The following is a 22920-nucleotide window of genomic DNA, read 5'->3' on the forward strand; positions in this document are numbered from 1 at the left end:
TTGCGGAACGAATTAATTTCGTCTTGCGAGGCACCACTGTACTTCCATTGTTTTCTGTTAAGCTAACACAACTAAAAAAACTTAAATAGTAAGGAACTATCATAAGTAAAAGACTGAATACTGAGACCCCGAGATAATAGCTAGATAAGCTGGGCCCATCCTAGCTAGGTTGGGTTCCCCCTGCCTCCCATAGGCTCCTCTAAATTCTAACACATAACAAGGCTTTCTCCATTGAGAATTATAATAAGCCCCATGTCTTTATGGAGATCCATCTGGCATAGTAGGCCAAGGGGATTCTGGATCGCATCTGTCAGCTACAGTCCTTGTTATTTCTTCATTTGCTGTTCTTGATACTGGAATGGCTTTCACACACGTCTTCATGTGACTAGGAATCATTCAATAAAATGAACTAAAATTGGTTGTAAAATAATACGAACAACAACAACTACAACACCAACAACTCAATGTATTTTTTACAAATAAACATTCAAGGCTGAGACCTTTAAAAAAACATCCAGTTGGTAACACTTTTCAGAACAAAATGACTTCATTTGTTTCTGAAAGTATGAATTGTGGGCACCTGCTGTATCTCAACAAGTTCCACAAAACGGAGACAGCCACATGGACAGTCGTGCTACAAATTGCTGTAGAGTGGATTTCTCATATTTTTGCCAGGGTGCTGCTATCTTTACCAATGGGGGATTCTGATTATTTTTTTCACATGCACAGAGTATACTTCCTTCTTTCTTAATTAACCTGCTGTACCTATAATTAGAGCAGTTAAACTATGGATTTTCCTCAGGCTTTATTGGTGAAGTGGGGATGCTAACTGGCATTAATGACTGTGACTACAGAACAGGGGAGGGGGAGCATTTAATTAATATGAAGTACAAAGGTGTAATCTTGTATGTATTCAGCCACCACCACAATGTAGACACCATCTCATTGTTTCTGTGTGAGTGGAATCATGTGATTTAAGTGTCTTGGATTTGATTGGCATTCTTCCAGTATTTATAGAATTTTGAGGGGAGGCGAATAGATTTTCTGTCTATGTGGTTTCCATTTGTGTGTTGATTTTGTGTGTGTGATATTGCTTCCATGCTTAATCATAGGGATGCAGCATTATAGTGTTGTCTGCTCCCCAACAGATCACTTTTTGTGGGTGTGCAGCTCCTTTTATTGTTTTGTGTCTTGAGCAAGTACCTTTTTGGACTGTTGATTTTTAAAATAAGGTTTTCTTATTTCAATAGGCTGCCCTTCAGCAAAGCTATTAGGGTGACGTCCAACATGAATCAATATAATTATATAAAATTATGTACAATCACACTTAGGAAAACAGCAGAGCAGAATAGCAGCATTCAAATCCAACATACAATAAAACTTCATCAATGCAACTTTTGAGTTTTGTTGTCTGGCTTGTTGCCCAGGATTGTCTGTGATAATGTGAAAAGCACTCAAGATCATTCAAGTTCATATGAGTGAACCTGGTGCCTCCAGGTGGTGTGGACTACAACTACCATCATTCCTGACATTTGTCTATGCTTGATGGGGCTTCTGAAAGTTGTAATTCAAAACACCTGAAGCGTGTTTAGCTTGTTGAAGGATTATATGTACCCCGGTTGGTGATGGGGAACTTGCAGTCTTCCTGATATTGTTGGACTCTTAAGTCCTGGGCCAATGGCTATGCTGACTGATGGGAGCTGGAGTCCAATGGAATTTGGAGGGCCACGGGCTCCCCACCTGTGGAGTGGAGTGGGGGGTACATCTTACTCTCTGTGGAAAATGTGGCAACCTACACAACTGCATAAGTCAGAAGACTTGAAAAGATTTCCTGAACTGGAAGATTCAAAGACACTTATCAGACCAACGTGACACTTGGTTAATGAGTCGTTTCTCCAGTGTTCTTTTTTATCTTCTTTATTACAATGAAACAACAACCCAAAAAATAATAATGAAATGCTGTTTCATTTTTCAAATCCTTTTGGCTTGATATCTGTTTTTCTGGCATGCCTCTTATACATGCCATTTTCTGTCTAATTAAATAATAATTCTAACCTCACTTGTGGCACATCACATTTTGAAAAGGCGCATTGAGGAATAGAAGTGCAGTTTGACAGCCCCTGTACTGATTTTTCACTGCCAAATGGTGGTGGGTTTTTATATATATATGAAAAAAGATTCAAATGTCTTGACTACAAAACAGGATGAAGTAAAAGTTATATGTATTTGTCAGTCACTTCACATAAATTTATTTCTTCAATTATTTATCACATATACAGGCAGGCGCCATTTACGTGGGGGTTATGATCCGAGGCACCATGTACATTGGTGAAATCATGTATAACTGAAACCCATTGAAAAAACCTGCAAACACCCTGCTCCACTCCGCCCCCATTCTGCCCCCGTTCCACCTTTTAGTGATGTTTCAGTGATGTCCTTATGATTTTTTTCAGGTCACTTCCGGGTTTGGCTCATTGTGTGTATACACACTGAGCTTTATGGAAGAGTGGGTATTTGAACCCTTGTCTCTAAGAACATAGTCTGACACTCTAACCGCTACACCACACTGCATCTTTGCTCATTGCACCACACTGTCATTGTTTTAATGCTGCTAGCCAATACTATGTAAGAGTCCATTTGTAACTTTGTGTGTTTCTTATGCATCCATAATCCACTTTTCCTTTCTTTTTTGGGTAGGAGGTTATAAAAAGTGTCCTGACATTTTTTTAGATGCATTGGGTGATTTTAGCCTTGTTGTAATCCAGCACAAAGGCATGTCTAGAAGCAAAGCCACTACCTTCCAAGTAAACAAGGCTGTTATCAGGCTTAAACAGAATAAAAATGGAAGCACCATTTCACTGTACTATTAAACCACAGGCTTGTCACCAGTGGCGTAGCGTGGGTTGTCAGCACCCGGGGCAAGGCAAGTAATTTGCGCCCCCTAACCAGTAGATTTGCGCCCCCTAACCCTAACCCCCAGATGTTGCGCCCAGTGCGGCCGGCCCCCGCTGCACCCCCCACGCTACGCCACTGCTTGTCGCTATATGTGTAGATTTCAGAATTTCTGTTTAGTTAGAAAGGCACATTCATGAGAACCAATGGGAACAGATCAGTTCTCTGTTTTAGGCTGCTGTTAAAAATTAATCAGTTGCATGAGATTTTGTTGGCAGATATCTGTGGGAAGAGCTTTAGCTCAGTGGTAGAGTGCTTTGAATGCAGAAGACCCCAGGTTCCATCCCTGAAATCTCTAGGTTGGGTTGGGAATATCCCTTGTCTGAAAATCCTGGAAAGTTGGTGCTGGCCCGTGTGGACAATACTGAACCAGACAGACCAATATTTTGACGTGGTACTTGTTCCCTAATGGAGATTTTATGTCAATTATATTTTGTTAAAAGGTTTGTACGTGTGACAATATGTTATTTCTCTTTTCCTGGATTCTGTTGTCATCTTTGCCTGGCATAGGTGGGCTCCAAGGGCTTGCCTACACTTCCACTTGTCCTGTGCCTAGAAAGCATGGGTCCGAGCAATTCTTTTGCTGGACCCATGCTTTCTAGGTACAGGTCCAAGCGGTTTTCCCCTTGCCCCACTCTTTCCCAGGGAAAACCTGCTCTTGCCATTTGCTCCGATTGAATGCTAAAGAGTGGTTTTCCTCGGGGAAAAGCAGCAGCACAAGAGGAAGTGTGGATAAGCCCTAACATCTTTCATTTGCCATGACTGGTCTAGCAAAAGAACTTACAACACTAATATGTTTAAGAAATTTTGAGAGTAGCTTACATTTTCTTTACAATAGAATATCTGCACTATAATAAACCTAGAGCTCTCTAATAGGTTATTTCCAGTAATTAGGAGATGCAGTTTCATAGTCATCTTAGAGTTCCTTAAAAAATAATACATATGAAATCATACATATTTAATTTCTTAACTGTACATTGACAATCTATATTTTAACAGATATCCATCAAAATTAATTCTAGATCGACATGCTTTCTCAAGTCATTTTAGTACTATTCTTTTTTGTGTTTGAACTACCATTCAGCAATGAATCAACATAATTATTGCAAGCTATTTATTGTGATAGCCTTAATAACATATTTGAGTTTACCATTTTGTTGCCTCTTTTGTACTCTAATGATCTCTCTGAGCTGTGCATCGCAGAAAGTAATCTGTGTTGTGCATGTCAAGCCATTCATGTTAATGTTCAACAATCCAATAGGTTTTCTGTTTAAAAGGAAAATGGGGAATTAAAACAGTTTTGCCATTTTCTATCCAGAAACTGTTAAAGCATTTTTTTAAATAAAAAAGAATAATATGAATGGGAAAAAAGACCAACAAGAATTTATTATATCCTTTTTCCTTATTCCACATTGTGGTCCTGATCCTGATCCCACAGAAGTCAGTGGGGGATTTGCTGGCCCTCGGCTGTGGAATTGCCTTCCACCAGAAATCAGGAGGACCATGTCTCTTCCCTCGTGCCAAGTGAAATGTAAGACCCTCTTTTTGCAAAAGCCTTCCCTCTATAGCATTTTGCTACTTTATACATAAAGGGCCTAGGACTTCTGCCCACAAGATAAAGGAAAGAGCATTCAAATCAGAGGGGAAAGATTTACAGTTTGGTAGCAACATGTTTGGGGATAAAGTTCACCACATGGTCTCACTGACTACTTTGTGTGATTTTGTAAACAACTTTCAGCTATTGTAGGGGAGGGGAAAGAAGTTTGCTTTGCATTTTAAAATGGAAACTACATAATTTGCACCTCTTGAAACAACATGCAGACTAAAGCTTAATTATCCTTCAAAATATATATATTAGTAAAGATTGACCTACAAAAATGCATTATATTAGAAACAATAGTTTGTAAAAATACCCTTAATTATCCTTCAAAATTTGTACTTCATCAAATTTTGTGAAGCAGTTCTCCAACCAAAAAAGATATACAGAAATGTATATAATAGGCAAAAGTGTCTGTAAAAATGCATATATTAGTAAAGAGTAACTTACAAAAATGCATGCTATTAGAAACAGTTGCTTATAAAAATACACACTTAAATGTTGATGAATTTTCATGAGGACTTTAATAATAATTTGAAACTGATATGGAAATGCAACAAATTGAAGCGAACACTGGAAAAATGACAAACTGAAGTTGACACTCCCATCCATTCCTGAACAGTAGGGATGGAAATCTTAGGTAAATGAGCCACAATGCTTAAGAATTTTCTTTATCCAACCCTGAAGCCATCATAAATCTTTCCATCAACATCTATGTATCCCTTAGATATTTATTTTTACAAAGGAAGAAACCAATAGGACTATATTCAAGATTATTCTAGGCTAGAATTCTGGATTGTATGTGCCCAATACACATAGACCGATTTTGGAAGTCTAAGGGCTCTGAAAAACCAACAAGGTGGTCTAGATCTAGATGTGCAATCTGGGAATATTGGACAATAATGCAACTTACAAATACATGTTTCTCATTTACTGTTACGGAGGCCCTAAGCTATATGATGGTTCTTTTCCTCTATTCCATTGAGTAATAAGGGAATAAGGGAAGCTCCAATGTAAGATGTGATGATTGATGAACTGCAGCCACTGTCTTGGTGCCACATTCTAAAAAACATGACTTGTCACATTAACTCAGGAACATGGAACATGTGGTCCCCAGATGTTGTTAGACTCCCAACTTCCATAAGCCCCAGTGCTTAGCATGAGCATGTGAACATGTGGAATAGACTCCCTTGAGAGGTGATGGACTCTTTTGGAAGTTTTTAAGGAGAGGTTGGATGGTCATCTGTGATGGATGTTTTAGCTGAGATTCCTGCAGGGGGCTAGACTAGAGGCCCACAGATTAGCTACCATGTTCAAAAGGAACAGAAAACAAATTTGATGCAATGTCTATGTCAGGTTTTTTTTTCTGGCCCAGCCGTATCTTTATCTTTTCCTGGCCTTATGAACCAATTGATAAAAATATGGATAAATGAATCTTTTGCAATATTAAGGCCATTCACCCGTCCCCCAAATCTAAACACCTGAAGTATGAACTCATGGTCTCCAACCAAACATGGATGCACCTAGATCACTGGTCACCAGTGTAGCACTGAGCACTTGTACCCTTGAGGCCATCGTCTTATGCCCATGAAACCTTTGAACCTCCCACCTTTACCTTATTTGGCAATGAGGTAGATAAATACATTCTCCCCCACCCCACCCCCCGAAAAATAAATTGAGCTGAAGAAGGAACCTGCAAAAGTGTCTCTCTTCCCCACTTCCTCTTTCAGCTTTCTGTGGCTTTCAATGTTTATTCTTCTGAAGTGCCTAGAGCTAGTGATAGTCATAAGACTCACTTAAGACCCCAAATGCTCATGGGCCTAGAAAGGTTGCTGACCTCCAACAGATGCATCACACACTGCTCCCCATTTAATATTTCCTTTATTAATATAGGCACATCATCACCACATGTCAAATCTGGCACCACATGAAAGATAAATATATGCAGAATGAAGGGTAATATCAACCCTTCTTTCTTAGAAAGTGCATCGTACTTTGTCAACATTAACGCATTTGGGCTGTCAAGTCAGCCTAAAACCAGTCCATTCACTGCCTTGTTTTTAGCCAATTATTGAGTTATTAAAATTAGTTATTTTATTAGTTAGTTATTAAAATGTGTAATATGTTGTCCAAATCAGGAGATACACACAAATATGCCAGGAAGCTTTGGGCACCATTGCATATTCAAATGTTTTGGTTACAGTTTTTCATTTTAATCTGCTGCTCATCAAATAGTAATATAATTTGGTTAATGCTCTTAGCCCCAGGAGATAGCACTATATAGTCTCCTATCATTATCTATATACATGTGTATAGTGATTTTTTTATTTTTATTGGTAGCCGAAACAGCTGAATAAACAGGCTAACTCCAGAAAGCAAATGCTTTGGCAAACTTCACTAAATCATAAACAGATAAGCTGAAGAAAACTTTAACAGCAAGACTGTTGTAAATAACAGTTTATGGACAGACTCCTTTTGGCTAAGCAACAGAACAGATCAGGTCAGATGCTTCTAGCAGAATATAATTATTACTGTTAAGCATACTGAACATGCTAGTTTCTTCAGATATAAGAAACCCAGGGCTAGAGCTATTAAGTAGCCTTGTGCCAAACCAGACCTTTGATCAGTCTAGCCCAGTATATACTAGGTAGGGGGAACCCTTGGCCCTCCAGATGTTTTTGAACTGCAGTTCCCATCTGCCACAGTAAGCATGGCCAATTACCAGGGATTATGGGGAGTTGTGGTTCAGCAGCATCCTGAGGGCCAGAGATTTCTCACACCTCGTCTACACTGACTGGTAATGGCTCTCTTGGATTTCAGATGGGAGTCTCACCTAGCTTTACATGGAGGTGCTGAAGATTGAACCTGGGACCTTTTGGATGCAAAGCAGATCCTCTATCACTGAGCTATGGTTCTTACTATTGCTCCTTTAAAATTCTAAGGGAAAATTATGCTCTAGGTTGCACTTTTGGGTGTGATCCCCTGCCATTGCTATCCCCATTATCCCATTATCCCAAGGACACACCAATAAGCATAAATAATATATAGCTGTTGCCTAGGGCTTAAAAATACTGACAAATTAATTTGTTATATTATTTGTATATAAAACGTGTATGTGTTTATGTGCACACACACATATTTTTTATTTTATACACCTTTTTCTCCCACTGCTCTTTTAAGTGCAGCATGACACAATTAGATTGCATATGTGAAGCTTTTCCTAGCAGAGAAATAAAGTGCTGGGAGAAGCTTCAAGTATTTCCCTCGTTGGCATGAATCCATAAATTCTGTCAACACTTTTGAGAGAGCCATTATTATTATTTTTGGTGTCTCCAACAACCCTCCACATCTCATGTACAGAGGTCTTGGGACAGAGACTAACTTGAGGTCACATTAAGGCTCAGCTTCGGTTTTACTTGGAACCACTGAAGCCTCTTGCTGCTTCCAAGCATCTCTGAAGCTCAGCACAAATTTGAAGATGAGGGGAGCAGGGGAGCAGATTTCATTTGTGATGTTGCCCTGAGACTTCCTACTGCTTCTTAATACCTTTAGTGCACAGCACAAGGTCAGAGATAAGGTCCCATCTCTTGATTTGTTCTGGGACAACCATTCACCAGATTCTCCAAAGTCACGTTTGCCATTGCTAGTCTGGTTGACTGCATTTGTGGATTCCTCAATCAAAGGCAGGGTTGTTGGGGAGTGGTGGTGGCGGCAGCGCTAATAGTATACATTTTTTATAAATGAACATTGATTGCATCAGGTTATTCTGGCATGCTCCAAAATCTAGGCAAATGAGTAGTGACAAATGGCTGTCAGTAGCAGCATGGATAATGGGTGGTGGAGCCACAGAAGCACCCTCTACGGCTCCCACATCACAGCAGGGGGTGGCAAGGTTGTGTGCGAATATAGGTGCCGGATATGTGTTAGCACCCCTGTTGATGCATCCATATGGCCCCCAGCCTTGCCCCCATCCTGTCCAAGTAAGCAGCATTGACACCAGTGTTGGGAACATTGCTCTGTGGCTCTGCTTCACCTCATGTGGATCTGCCCACATGTTTCTAGAATTACCCACAGCAGAGTTTTATCTGGGCCAAGGAAGAATGAATTGTTTCAATCAGTGCATCTTCAAATGGTTAGACATTCAAGATTCCATTATCCTGTTATCTGTACCTGTGTATGTGTGCATGTGTAGGATGTGTATGTGCATGTAATGTGTCAGAGAAATAGATGCATACACACATATATAGCAATCGTTGTGTAACTCCTTACAATATATTGTGAAATACATGCGTCTAAAATTAAATTAGTTTACCATATGTGCTGTGGTCTCTGTGTTTCATTCTAAGAGGGCTTTAAGACATTGCAAACAAGTGACCTGGCAGCCAACTGTGGAAGATGCTAGCAGCTGGAGGAACTTTGGTGAAAAGTCCAAACCCACTCTGAGAATGTGTTCATTTACCATCCAGAGGATTAGGATCAGGCTGTAACTGTTTTGAACAGAATTTTGCAGGAAAACACAACAAAATTTCACATGCAATTGGAACACTTAATGTTTTGCCCCTTTTCATACCTGGGAAGGCTGGGGGCATCTGCTTCTTAAATGCTACTTGCCCCCAAATCTGTTATTTGTGAAAATTCATTCCTATGTTTTAAAACACATCATTGAGAAACGGTGGCATGGGCAGAATAAACAGCACTCTTTAGATTCTTATCATCAAAGGTCTTTGTGACATTTTGTCCCTTCTGTTTGTGTATATCTAGGAATCCTATGAACTCTGATACTGCCTTTTCAAAATTCCTACAATGATGAATCCTGCACAGCTTGAGATCATGCATGTGCTGTGTTGTGGTCAGATAGAGTCTGGAAAAGACACACTAATATTGCATGGATTCCAGCTTATGTTTATTGAAAACTGCATGCTGAGGCCAAAAGGAGCATTTTATACTGCTATCGTAAACATATTTACCTAGGAACACAGTAGGACTTACTTCTGAGTATGCATGTCTAGGATTGTGTTGTTTACAATGGCACCTACTCTAGATCAGTCTTCTTCAATCTGGTGTCTTCAGATATTGTAGGACTACAATACCCACCATCCCTGCCCATTGGTCATGCTGACTGGAGCTGATGGGAGTTGTAGTTCAACAACATGTAGAAGGCACCAAGGTTGTGAAAGCTGCTCTAGTGCACATGTATTTCATGTAGGCAAAAGGTATTTAAACCACAGGGTGTGTTCTTTCTTGTGCAGACATTAATTTTGCTTTTACAACATGCTTCTCTGTCTTCTTTCCCTAGGCATTTCCTATTTAAGCATGGATCTGGCTCGTCAGCTATCTTCAGTGCCGCCAGTCAGAATTACCCTTTAACTTCCAATACTGTTTATTCGCCGCCTCCCAGGCCACTTCCTAGAAGTACTTTTTCTAGACCAGCTTTCTCTTTTAACAAACCTTACAGATGCTGCAACTGGAAGTGTACTGCCTTGAGTGCAACAGCTATTACAGTCACACTGGCTTTGCTGCTTGCATATGTCATTGGTAAGCTTTGTGTTTCATTTTGGTGTTCTTATATATTTTTTCACTTAATCTGCTTGTATGAGTATTATGCAGGGCAATTAACAGCAGAATCCTATCTGTATTTAGTCCCATTGAGTTCAGTGAGGTTTACTCACAAGTAAGTTTGTGTAAGATTACAGCTAGTGTAAGACAGCATCATTTTCCATTCTGCCCAGTATTTGTCATGAGCAGCATTGTTTTATTATCTGCAGTTCATCTTCTCCCAAAACTTTGTCATTATTCTCACTTTCCATGGCTGAGAATTTATGCCCATGGTCCAGACTAGCAGTTACTAGAGTGGACCCACAAAATAAAAATGGCAGATATGGGGCAAGAGGAGGAATGGGAGTGGGGAGTTAAAGGAAGCAGAACAAACAAACAAACAAACAAGAAATTGGGACCAAATCAGGTGTTTCCATGGTGGTTAGAGATGGAGGAATTTATACATGAGATTTCACAATTCCAACCTGATAGAGCTTTGCCCACACTGGGCATCCTCATCCATCAAGCACCTGGTTACATTGAAGCTTCTCGTCCACTGTTGGATAGGTATTGTTTCTTCCAATAAAACTAATTATATGCAAAATTATGCATAAAAATTGCATATAAAGGAATCAAGCTCAATGCAATGAAGTATTTCTGCAACAAGTGGCAGCACCTTGCAGCCAGACTGGAGAGGTAATTTAAGGTAATTTAGGCTATATGCAATTTTTGCTTTATATTCTGGTTTTGGACCCTAAAATCCACATAAGATGCAATTCCACTGTGCATCATGAACAATATTTGCCACCTTTCCCTGGCCGCAGGGAGGGTAGCATTGTGATGCGTGGATGGGATTGGGGAAAACAATGGAGGTCATAAAGCAGTATCAGGGTTTTCCATAATAAATGTATTGTGAATATGATCCTTGAACTTAGGAAATTTGACCGCCTGCAGTATGCAATATAGGAAACATGGGGAAACAGCAAGTGCAGAATCATTCATCATTGTAGATACAGTCTATGTCTGCTTTAGACAAACCCTTTCCCTGGTTTTCATTGCTGCAGTTCTCCGGTTTCCGCCAAATTCACCAATCTTCCCTAGTTAAGGAAACCATTCTTCTGTTGCTTGAGCTGATATTAAGTTCTATCAACTGGATGTTTATTTGACAACAAGAGTCAGTCTGCATTCCTCCTTTTTTAAGTTACATTTGTGCATAAGGAACTGGGTGCAGGAATGGTCCTAACTTTGGTTGCCACTTAGCTTCAGGTTCCAGAGCTTAAAATCGTGATGGAGGGGTGCACTGAAGATTTTCCTGCAGTGTGCCTGCAGGTGGGGCTTCCTCTTCAGGAGAGATATGGCAAGGCTTCCAATTGAAGGGACACTTATAAATGCATTCAATCAAACAACCTTATAACCTTCAGATTTTCATGCTTGACATGTGATGGTCTGAACAGACCACATTCATTGCAACATTGTGTGCATGCCCCTGCCATCCCTACTATTCAGTCAAATGAGCAGGACCTTTGCAGAAATGTAAACATCTGGAGTTGGTGTGACGGGGTGAGCTCCCGTTGCTCGGTCCCTGCTCCTGCTAACCTAGCAGTTCGAAAGCACATCAAAGTGCAAGTAGATAAATAGGTATCGCTCTGGCAGGAAGGTAAACAGCCTTTCCATGCGCTGCTCTGGTTTCGCCAGAAGCGGCTTAGTCATACTAGCCACATGACCCGGAAAAACTGTCTGCGGACAAACGCCGGCTGCCTCGGCCAGTAAAGCGAGATGAGCACCACAACCCCAGAGTCATTCACGACTGGACTTTACTGTCAGGGGTCTTTTACCTTTAAACATCTGGAGGCAGAAACATAGTTTTTCCAGCAACAAATCATAGGGGTCCTTTCTGCTGTCTGTGTTTCGTTAACTTACTACATGTCAAACATAACAGCAGTGTACATTATATATTGGACTAAACGTAGCATGTTTCATTGCAGTAAGTGTTACCATTATTTCATAATGCATAAATACACCTTCATGCTTTATAGGACAGAACTGCATTGCCTCTTTCTGCAGATGTTTAAAGCAAGAACCTTGTTTGTAGTAATCAACCAAAGTCATTTAAACCAAAATTGTGATTGTCCCCACCTCCACAGCATAATGCTGGCTGGGGCTGAACATAGTCCAGAAGGTCTGGAGGGCACTGGGTTAGCAAGGGCTGCTTTAAGACAAAACAAAGGAGCTTCTGCAAACTTTTCGGCTGGATCAGAAATCAGCTACTGTAGGGTTCACTCATACAGCAAGCCATGGTAGGTCACAACAGAGTCTGAAAAAACAAGTTTGAATATGCAAGATTAATTAGGTTCCCATTGTTGTTGATGATGATTATATTATTGTTATTGCAGTGCGATTCTTCATCATCTTTGCTTTGTTCATAGGCTCCAAAGGAGAGTATCAAAGGGTTGGTCATTATGAATTGATCCGTAATTAATCATTTGCTCACACCTTTCGGAAATCCTCATGCTAGAATAGAGGAGAATAAATAAATGTTAACTCAACTCATAGAAATAGAATAATGCCAGGAGGATTAAAAGGGCAGATGCCTTATGGAAAGCAAAGCAGTATTTGTGGAGTGAAATGTCTTCTGTTGTACTCACACCCATGGGGATCCATTTGCCTAACCTTTACACTTCTGTCTGCAAGCACGTTTCTCCACTGTCCTAGGCAGTATATGTTTGGTCTTCTTTTCCTCTCTTGTCCTCAGAACCGATTGATAGGTGTGGGAAGAAGATGCTGTTTTGTATGCTAGATGCTAATAGGTGCTTAACAAATCCTCTTTGCCACTCTGAAAGGGCAAGCAAAATGCCCTGTTGCTTCCTAATGGTTACCTAGTCCCTAACACTGACCAGCTCGTCTTGAAAGGTCAAACTCTCATTTGTATTTCGGATGGTGTAATCTTTCAAATTATGCCTGATGGGCGACTTCCGGAGGCGGCGCAAAACGGCAATGGCGGTCCTCTTTACCCAGTGAAGAGGGGCTCCGCGAAAAAGGGTCGTCCGCTACGGCAAAGCGGAGACCCATTAAGATAAACCGCAGGCAGAGCGAGCCTGCGGCCGTGGGACTTGGCGGGTGCCAGAAGCCCCCCCAGAAGCGAGGAAGGGACCTCGTAAGAGGATCCGGAACGTGAAAGGGGGAGCGGCACTGTGAGTTCATCGCTCTTTTCGCGGAAGTGAAGCCGCGCTGCTGCTGCTGATGAGCGTCGACCTTTCTTCTTGAAAAGTATCGGAATTGGCTGCAATTTACCCGTGAGTAAGGGGTACTAAAGATTGACTTAAATTTATTTAATTCGGCTGAAAACGGGAGGCGAGTAACAGGAAGTCCGTCTCCCGACCCTGCTAATCAGAGCAAAGCAAAGAATTTGATGTGGGCTGAAGCGCTTAAAAAGAGACTTTGAAAATAGTACGAAGGGGCATCAATAGACTGTGTTTTTAGAAATTAAAAGGAAGGAAGGATTAAATCTTTTGGTTTATTTTGCTACGGAACCTTCCCCCTACTGTGGAGTGACGTGGAGTTAAAGGGGACAACCGAGCTGTCGGGCTGCCAGTGTTGCAAAGGAGAACTGTCAGGCTGCTGAAACTTTTTCTGAAGTATAAATTGTTGCATGGATGGATACATTATCGCTTTAATATTGATACTGGAACCTTTCTGTCACCTTGTGGCACTATTTTTGAAACAGAACTATCTGGAAACCTCCTTTTTGAACTTGGGGATTATAAAAGTTGATAGGAACTTTGATGGCGGAAAAGAAACTTTCCTTCTCATGAAACACCCCCCCTGGTGGATTTGCAGAGGTATAGAGGCCTGGGAACTGTACTATATTGAGATTCTTTGTGGTTTAATTGTTTACATTCTGGACTTGCCTTTCTCATGGATTGAAAGACCATTTGACCTTGAACAGAGGCAGCTGGGGAATGAGTGGCCCAGGGAAAACAAGAGCAGCCAAAGCTAAGGAAGCTAAAGAAAAAGATAAGAGAGCTGGGCAGCTTGTTCAAACAACGTTAACACATCAACGTAGATCCTCTGTACCAACTGTGCTGACGGCACAGGAGGGAGAAGTTGAAACGCTTGATACAGAAGAAATGGCAACTGGAGGAACTGATCCAGTCTTGAAACAAATCTTGGAACAATTGGCACTTTTGAATAAGAAGGTGGACGATCAGTCATCTAAAATTGATAGAGCTACATCTACTATCAGTAAGTTATCAGATCAGGTTTCCCAGCATACCCAGGCTATTGAGAAATTGCAAGGAGCTACGGCAGAGAACTATAAATTAGCTGCGGAAGCCAATCAAAAAGCTGAGCAAGCGTGCAAAAAGGTTGAGGAGATCAAAGGGGAAGTAAGACCTCTGAAAAGACAGGTAGGAGAACAGCAAGCCTACCTGTCAATGGTGGAACTGAAAAGTAAGGAATGCAATCTTAGGCTGAGGGCCGTCCCAGAACTGGAGCAGGGCAACCTAGAGGAATTTTTGACGCAGTTATTTTCTAAATTTTGGGGGGTTGAGGAAGACAAAGAATTCAAAATTGTGACGGCCTTCAGATTGGGAAGATCGGCTAAAAAAGACAAGTCCAGAGACTGTTTGGTTTGCTTGAGAACAAGAGAGGAAAGAGACAAGATACTAGGCCAACATTTTAAAAAATCTCTGGAAGTTGAAGGCAAAAGAGCAGAAATTTATAGAGACATTCCCAAATATCTGTTGGACCTTAGAGCCTCATATACAGACTTGGCCAAACTGTTAAGGTACAATGCAATTCCATACAGGTGGGAATTCCCTCAAGGTTTATCATTCACCTATAAAGGAAAGAAGGTAAGAATTAAAACACTAGAGGACCAGCAGAAGTTCCTGCACGACAACGAGGAGGACCTCCAAAAGAGAGCCGCAGATTCTTGGCCTCCACCACCGGGATTACCACCAGGACACGTACCATCTGGAGGCGGACCGGCACCACATCCTTCGGGAACGGAGGATAACATAGATACCCAACTGTGATACTCAAGTACTAGACCAGGATGTCTCTACAGCTTCTTAGTTGGAACATAAATGGCGGGAACTCTCCAGAAAAAAGGAGAAAAGTATTTCATATTTTGAAAAAAGAACAATTGGACATTATCTGCTTGCAAGAAACACATGTGACAAGACTCCACAGAAAAGTGTTAATTAATAAAAGGTTAGGCCAAGAATTTATTTCATCGGACAAAGTCAAGAAAAGAGGAGTGGTGATATACGCAAAGGAGAACTTGTCACCAAAATTTGTATTTAAAGATGAACAGGGCAGAATTTTGGCGGTTGAAATTCAGACACAAGGAGAAAAGTTTTTAATTTTAGGAATCTACGCCCCAAATGAAGGGAAATCGGAATTTTTCAAGAGGCTGCATGAGACTATGCTGGACTATTTGGATTACAACAACATTATCATGTTGGGAGATATGAACGGAGTCGTCTCAGTGAATATGGATAAGTCGCAAAGTGCTAATATAACGAAAGACGGCAGACTACCAAAAACTTTTTTCGAAATGACTGACAATTTGGACTTGACTGATATATGGAGGATCAAGAACCCTCTAGGGAAAGAAGGAACTTTCTTTTCTGAGGCCCACATGACATGGACGCGAATCGACCAAATATGGATAACTAGAGGACTGGCACCTAAGACTAGAAAAGTGGAAATCTGCCCAAAAACCTGCTCCGACCACAATGCTTTGAGAATGGAACTGAGATTAAACACAACCGGATCTTTCAGATGGAAAATGAATGACGCTTTGTTAAGAGATCAGGCGATTGTTAAGAAGGCCCAAAAAGTTTTAAAGGATTACTTTGAAATAAATTTAAAGACAACCGTGGAAAAAAGAACAATCTGGGACGCAAGTAAAGCAGTTATGAGAGGGTTTCTAATACAGCAGAACACGATCAAAAAAAGGCTCTGGAATGAAAAGAAGGAGAAGATTTTGGAGAAAATAAGAGAAGGAGAGAAAAAACTGAGATCCAGGCCTAAATCGAAGGAAGTGTTGAGAGAAGTGAAGTTTTTCCAGGCACAATATTCGAAATTGATAAATCAAGAGGTGGAATGGAAAATTAAACAAATGAAACAAAGATCCTTTGAATCAGCTAATAAGTGTGGGAAGCTGCTGGCTTGGCAGTTGAAAAAGAGACAAAAGCTTAATACAGTTACAAATCTAGAGATTGAAGGGAGAATGGTTCAGAAACCTGAGGAAATTAGAAAGTGCTTCCAGAGATATTTCAGAGAACTTTATTCACAAAGGCCACAAAAAGATTCGGAGGTGGATCAATTTCTCATAACTAATGGATTACAAAGAATACCTCAGGAAATGAGAGCAACCCTGAATTGTAACATTACGCTCCAAGAAATTGAATGCGCCATTCAGAATCTTCAACTAGGCAAGTCTCCAGGACCAGATGGACTCACTTCCAAATACTATAAGGTATTGAAGGACTCTTTGATACAACCACTGTTGGAAGTTTGCAACCAGATTATGGAGGGGAGGAAGGCACCGGAAACGTGGAAAGAAGCTTTCATCACGTTGATACCAAAATTAGAAACTGAAAAAACTCAACTTAAAAACTACCGTCCTATCTCACTCCTAAATGTGGATTACAAAATCTTTGCAGACATTTTGGCAAGTAGGTTTAAGAAAGTATTAAATGAAGTGATTCATAAGGACCAAGCAGGCTTTCTCCCTGGTAGGCATTTATTCGACAACACAAGAAACATCATTGACATTTTGGAATTTTTACAGACAAATTCAAATACAAGAGCGGTGTTGATCTTTATTGATGCGGAGAAAGCCTTTGACAACATTTCTTGGATGTTTATGAAGAAAAATTTGGAAAGGATGGGAGTAGGGCGGGGGTTTGAAAATGGAATAGAAGCAATTTATTCAGAACAAAAAGCTAAATTGATAGTGAACAACGTGGTGACAGAGGAATTCAAAATTGAAAAAGGGACACGACAGGGGTGCCCTCTGTCTCCTCTGTTGTTTATCTCAGTCTTGGAGGTGCTATTGAACAAGATTAGAAATGACCGGTTGGCACAGGGAATTGTGGTCGGAGAGAAACAATATAAACTGAAAGCATTTGCAGATGACTTGGTATTAACACTACAGGAGCCAGCCTCTAGCACTAAAAGAGCGTTAGAATTAATTTCTGACTTTGGTCGGGTGGCGGGATTTAAGCTGAATAAACAAAAAACTAAAGTTTTAGCAAAAAATTTGACAACTATTGAAATAGAGGAGTTCAGAAAAGAAACGGAATTAAATGTGGTTAAAAAAGTAAAGTATTTGGGGGTGCACTTGACCTCCAAAAATTTGAATTTGTTTAAGGACAATTATGAGAAATGTTGGTCAGAGATCAAAAGAGACTTGGAAACATGGTCAAGACTGAAACTTTCCTTGTTGGGTAGAATAGCTGCTATAAAGATGAATGTATTGCCGAAAATGCTATTTCTGTTTCAGGCCCTCCAGATCGTGGACAAGGTGGAATGTTTTGGAAAATGGCAGAGGGATATTTCTAAATTTGTCTGGCAGGGCAAAAAGCCCCGAATTAAGTTTAAAATACTAACGGATGCGAAAGAAAGAGGGGGGTTTGCCCTGCCGGACTTGAGGTTATATTATGAATCTGCAGCCCTCTGCTGGTTGAAAGATTGGATTTTATTGGAGAACACCGATGTCCTCGACCTGGAGGGATTTGATAATGCTTTTGGGTGGCATGCATATTTGTGGTATGACAAGGTTAAAGTTCATAGATCATTCAAAAACCATATTGTCAGAAGGGCAATTTTTATGGTCTGGTCAAAATATAAAGACTTATTGGAGAGTAAAACTCCGAGGTGGCTCTCACCGATGGAGGCCAAAGCACGGAAAAGACTCAATATGGAGGCCCACTGGCCTAAATATTGGGAAATAATTGAAAAAATTGGAGATAATTGGAGGTTGCAGAGTATGGAAAAGTTAAAAAACAAGGTGCGAGATTGGTTACATTATGCTCAAATTCAGGAAGTTTTTAAAGCGGACAAAAAAGTGGGTTTCCAGGAGGAAAAGTCGAAATTAGAGACAGAGCTGCTTGAGCCAAAATCTAAGTTAATTTCGAGAATGTACAACTTGTTGCTTAAATGGAATACACAGGATGAGATTGTTAAATCCTCCATGATAAAGTGGGCGCAGGATTTGGGGCACAACATTATGTTTGAAGACTGGGAAAGGTTATGGAACACCGGAATGAAATTTACGGCATGTAGTGCCCTGAAGGAAAATATTATGAAAATGACATACCGGTGGTACATGACCCCAGTCAAGCTTGCAAAGATATATCACCTGTCTGACAACAAATGTTGGAAATGTAAAGAGGAGGAAGGGACATTCTTACACATCTGGTGGACCTGCCCGAAGGTGAAGGCCTTCTGGGAGATGATACATAATGAACTAAAAAAGGTACTTAGATTTACCTTACCCAAGAAACCGGAGGCCTTCCTCCTGGGCATGGTAGACCAGAGGGTGGCCAAGAAAGATAGAATTTTCTTTATGTACGCTACTACAGCAGCAAGGATCCTGATGGCAAAGCATTGGAAGACACAAAATTTACCCACATTGGAAGAATGGCAGACGCAGCTGATGGACTATATGGAACTGGCTGAAATGACTGGCAGAATCCGAGACTCGGGAGAAGAAGAAACGGAGGAAGTTTGGGAAAAATTTAAGGACTATTTGAAAAGGCATTATAAGTTGTATGAATGTTAAAAAATGCTCCTTTTTAGGAAATTACAGCTTCAGCATCGGTTAATTTTTTGAATTGGAAAATAAGGAACAACAAGACAGAAGTGGTGTAATGAAATAATTTTATTGTGTTGAAACTAAAACAATGGATTTGGACTGAAATGTTTAGAGACCAGATATCACGATAAAATGGAAGATATATTATTAGGTTTAAAATAAGTTAACAATTTGCTGAGGTTTTAAATTTACAGAGAATGCAGTGTTCGGAAGATGGGGGGAGTCCACTAGATTTATGGAAATAAGTGTTTGGAAGTTGGATTTTGTATACTATAAACTTAATAAAAATTATATTAAAAAAAACAACAAATTATGCCTGATGAAGCAGTAAATTTTCTAATTAAATAGAATCCATGGGGCTCGCAGAATTATTACCTTGCAGGGGGGAGGTTAAGCCTTCTGTGGTCCAACCAAAAATCTCCTCCTCCAAAGTTCTCTTTGCACCAGGAGGGAAGGCTCCATTTGTATTGGTGGACGCTGTTCTTCCCTCTCAGTACAAATTGCATTGGGGGGGGGGAGGAGATTTTTCTACCCCTGGAGTCCTTGTCATTCCACTGTGGCTGATATTTTACATCAGAGTTGGAGAGCCTGAGGGACCCAATTTCTGACCCTCAGAACTTTCCTCTGCTTCACACCCTGAGCGTGTTTGTGGGCTGCATTGTGTCCTTCAACTCTGGTAATATATCTTGTCTGGATAGATACATGGCCTGGAGAGAGTCCCAAGCATAGCTGTCAACCTTCCCTTTTTTGGCAGGGAATTCCCTTATTCCAGTGCCGTTTCCCGCTGCTATCCCGGATTGTTAGATATCCCGTAGACTGTCCCCAGGATAGGGGAAGCTGCTGATCCCTTATTTTTGAGGCTGCTGATGCCTTATTTTCAAATCTGAAAGTTGACAGCTATGGTCGCAAGGAGCAGTTGGTACTGGAGACCCACATTTGACCCATGTGTCAGAGGTTCCCCACCACTGATGTGGTGTTTGAAATCCACCATTCACGTGCACAACATTTTCCGTTTACTAGTTAGAAGAGCTGCTGAGTGAGGGAGGAGGGGAAAGAAGCTACAAGTATGTGTAATTTCTCAGAGTCAAATATTTAAGAGTCAGTCAGGACATAGAATTGAAGAGCTGCAAAGGAACCCTGAAGATAATCTAGTTCAATCCAATCCCGTAACTGAGGCGGGATTTGCTGTGCCTAAACTAAATCTTTATCCAAGCTCTTCATGAAAAGGATCCAGGAAAAGTAATTCTCCATCTTCCCTGGGCAACCTTACTCTATTTGGCTAACTCCTCATTTGGTTAAGATGTTTTATCTGATCTCAAATTACTTTCCTGTAGTTTAAATCCCTTTCATGTGTCTGTCTTGTGGCTGAGAGAAATTTATCTCTCCTGTGGAAATCTTTTAAGCATTTTAATGCTGTGGATCTAACACAATCTTAAAAATTTGCCTTGGCTGGTAACACAAGTAGGAGTATGCCCTGCTACAGCGAAAAAGAAAAGGAAGGAGAAGTCATTCTGTTAAAGCCATCACCTTATCTTAGTCAATTGATCATCTGGCTTTTGTTTGATTGATTGTATCAGGATAAATTTTCATAAGAATAAAACAATCATTCTAAACTAAAAGACAGGCTTCATTTGAGCTGGATTGACACTTAATTCTACTTAGAGTAAACCCACTGAATTAGTCATTGATTTCTACTAAGCAGTTGGCTATTGTGAGAACAGGATGCTGGACTAGGTTTCCCTTTGGCCTGATCCAGTAAGATTCCTATGTCCTTAAGTATGACTAAGTCTGGATCCAACCCATAATATTTAGATGCTGTACACCCATTTCAGCACAAAGGTTACCTTATAAGAAGCAGTTTTTCCATCTTGTATGGCAAGGCACCTAAAAACTTCTGTTTTCGTAAATACTTGTAATTTTAAATAATTCATTTTTTAAAAAAACAACATGATCCACTGCTATCCAATCAACCAGTAACGCTTTAACCAATCAGAAGATTTTCAGTCAATAAATCTGACTGGTTTAATCATCCAAAACTGCAATCATAAACACACTTACTGAGATGTTACCCTAATTGATTGCAGTGGGACTCCCCCCCCCCCCATAAACATACACAGGATTGCACTAAGCAGTTGCAATCCAGTGTACCCTTCCTTGGGGAAATGCTTCATTGAACAGGGTGGAACTTATTTCTGAGTACACCTGCATAAGGATTGTACTTTACACACCATATCCTACGCTTGGCAAAATAACCACCAGACCTCAGTGTTTATCCTCCACATAACTTTTAAGTGGAGCTGGAAATGAATCACAAAGCTCAAACATTCTATGGATTCTACTGTAGGATCTTTGAATGGTGGTGCTTCATTGCCTCATTGTCAGGATAGGGATAGGGAATGCCGAAGATGGTGTAGGGATAGACGAATCTGTCAATTTCATTTTCTCCTAGTTACTCATTCTTTCCAATCCAAAGTTCAATTTTCCGCATTTCCACATCAGCTTGCAATATTTTTCCATTAAGTCCTCATGAAAATTCATCAGGATCTTATTGCTGATTTCTCCTAATACACACATTTGTAAGCAATTTAGCCCATTAAACACATATTTGCAAAGCTATCCCCCTTAAAACAATGCAATTGTGTAGGTTATTTTCACTAAAATGTGTGGTTTTTATGCAAGTGTTGCATAAATGCTTGGCTAGAGGTGCATTTCAGAATTCAGAGAAGTGTGGATTTCAAGCGATGGCTGTTTCAGTTCTCTCTAAGTTGCACTCATAAGTGCAACTTAGATAGGATCACCCTTAAATGCAAACTGAAATGAATTTCTCCCTCATCCCCAGTTGTTTGGCACTTAACTTTTGCACTAGGAGTCCCTGGATATTGCTGCAGTGTGGATAGTTACTTCAAGGCTGGATCATGGGTGAGCCATGCGCTGAGAACCAGTAGCCATGGGACAAGCCAAAGAGAACCAAAGAGCAAGTCTGAAATGGAAACCTGGAGACAGAGCCAAAAAACCCCCATAAAAATAATACAACCACATCAGAGTTCAGGAAGACCTTGTCGTTCAGACAAGACACAACTGAGGCAGGAAGCACTCTTATACTCCTACCCGTCCATGGAGAATCCAGTGACCAGTAGGTAGAGTCTGTCCAGGGCATGAATGTGCTTCACTGAGAAGCTGCCTAAACTACAAACGAAAGGCAGTTGCCTTTCATTTGTAACACCATGCAAGGGAGCTCCACACAGATCTGTCAGCTCCTAACAAATCATCACTTGGTGCTTGATCAATGACTGGTCTTAGGCCTTTGAGCCTTAAGCCCAGCACCACAGCAAATATTCCATCATCACAGCAAATAGCATAGGCTACAAGGCCATCATTGCATTTAATTTGGAGGAAAGCCCTGTGGATATATCCACAGAGTTTACTTCCTGGGAAATGTACGTGAGTAGAGGTGCAATTGACAGTTAAGTGCTGAGGCGGCTGCATTTGCTGATGTACCTGAGTACACCACAAAAGTGATCTTTATGTTGGGATACTGCAGGAATGGCACACTTGGAGAAAAGGTCAGTGCATATGTTTGCAAGGGTCTTCCTCACCTTGATGCTCTCCTAATGTTTTGAACTGCAATTCTCACAATCTGTGACTGCTGGCTACTACGTTGGCTGGGTTTGGAGGGAGTTGCAAAACATCTGAAGGCCATCACATTGGGGAAATCTGGTTTAGAACATACATGATCACATTTATCCAAAACATGGGGAATCTTTGGCACACCATATGTTGCAGTGCAACTCTCAATATCCCTGACCATTGGCCATGTGTGCTGGGGCTCTCCAGAGTTGTAGTTCAACAATATCTGGAAGGCCAAAGGTTTCCTACATCTGATTTATCCCAAAAGCTGAGAGCAATATATATGTTTAAACAAATACATAGCTTTTCCTTTTTTAGTCTGATAACCATCCTGTGATGTGGCTTACATTGGGGGATTGTTATTGGCCCACACTTGCCT

The 22920-nt window shown here is 40.7% G+C and overlaps 1 protein-coding gene and 1 long non-coding RNA gene across 15 annotated transcripts in view; one reads left to right on the forward strand and one right to left on the reverse strand.

The window, feature by feature from the left end:
• The window catches only part of TENM1 (teneurin transmembrane protein 1), a 391653-nt gene that overhangs the window by 195687 nt on the left and 173046 nt on the right, over nt 1-22920 (forward strand). For 9 of the 14 annotated variants that reach the window (XM_081897279.1, XM_081897280.1, XM_081897290.1 and 6 more), the window contains 2 exons: nt 4391-4483; nt 9846-10084. In XM_081897279.1, coding sequence (XP_081753405.1) covers nt 4391-4483; nt 9846-10084 — 332 coding nt within the window. The remainder of the gene's footprint in view (nt 1-4390; nt 4484-9845; nt 10085-22920) is intronic. The other 5 variants (XM_081897291.1, XM_081897292.1, XM_081897282.1 and 2 more) reach the window with 2 other exon arrangements.
• LOC309362073 lies at nt 11702-21262 on the reverse strand. The gene is made up of 2 exons (XR_014164772.1): nt 19231-21262; nt 11702-13042 (listed from the first exon to the last, which is right to left on the reverse strand). It is a non-coding gene; the product is annotated as an uncharacterized lncRNA (long non-coding RNA).

The sequence above is a fragment of the Podarcis melisellensis genome (assembly GCF_964234715.1).
Source record: "Podarcis melisellensis genome assembly, chromosome: Z".
Classification (NCBI taxonomy): Eukaryota; Metazoa; Chordata; class Lepidosauria; order Squamata; family Lacertidae; genus Podarcis; species Podarcis melisellensis.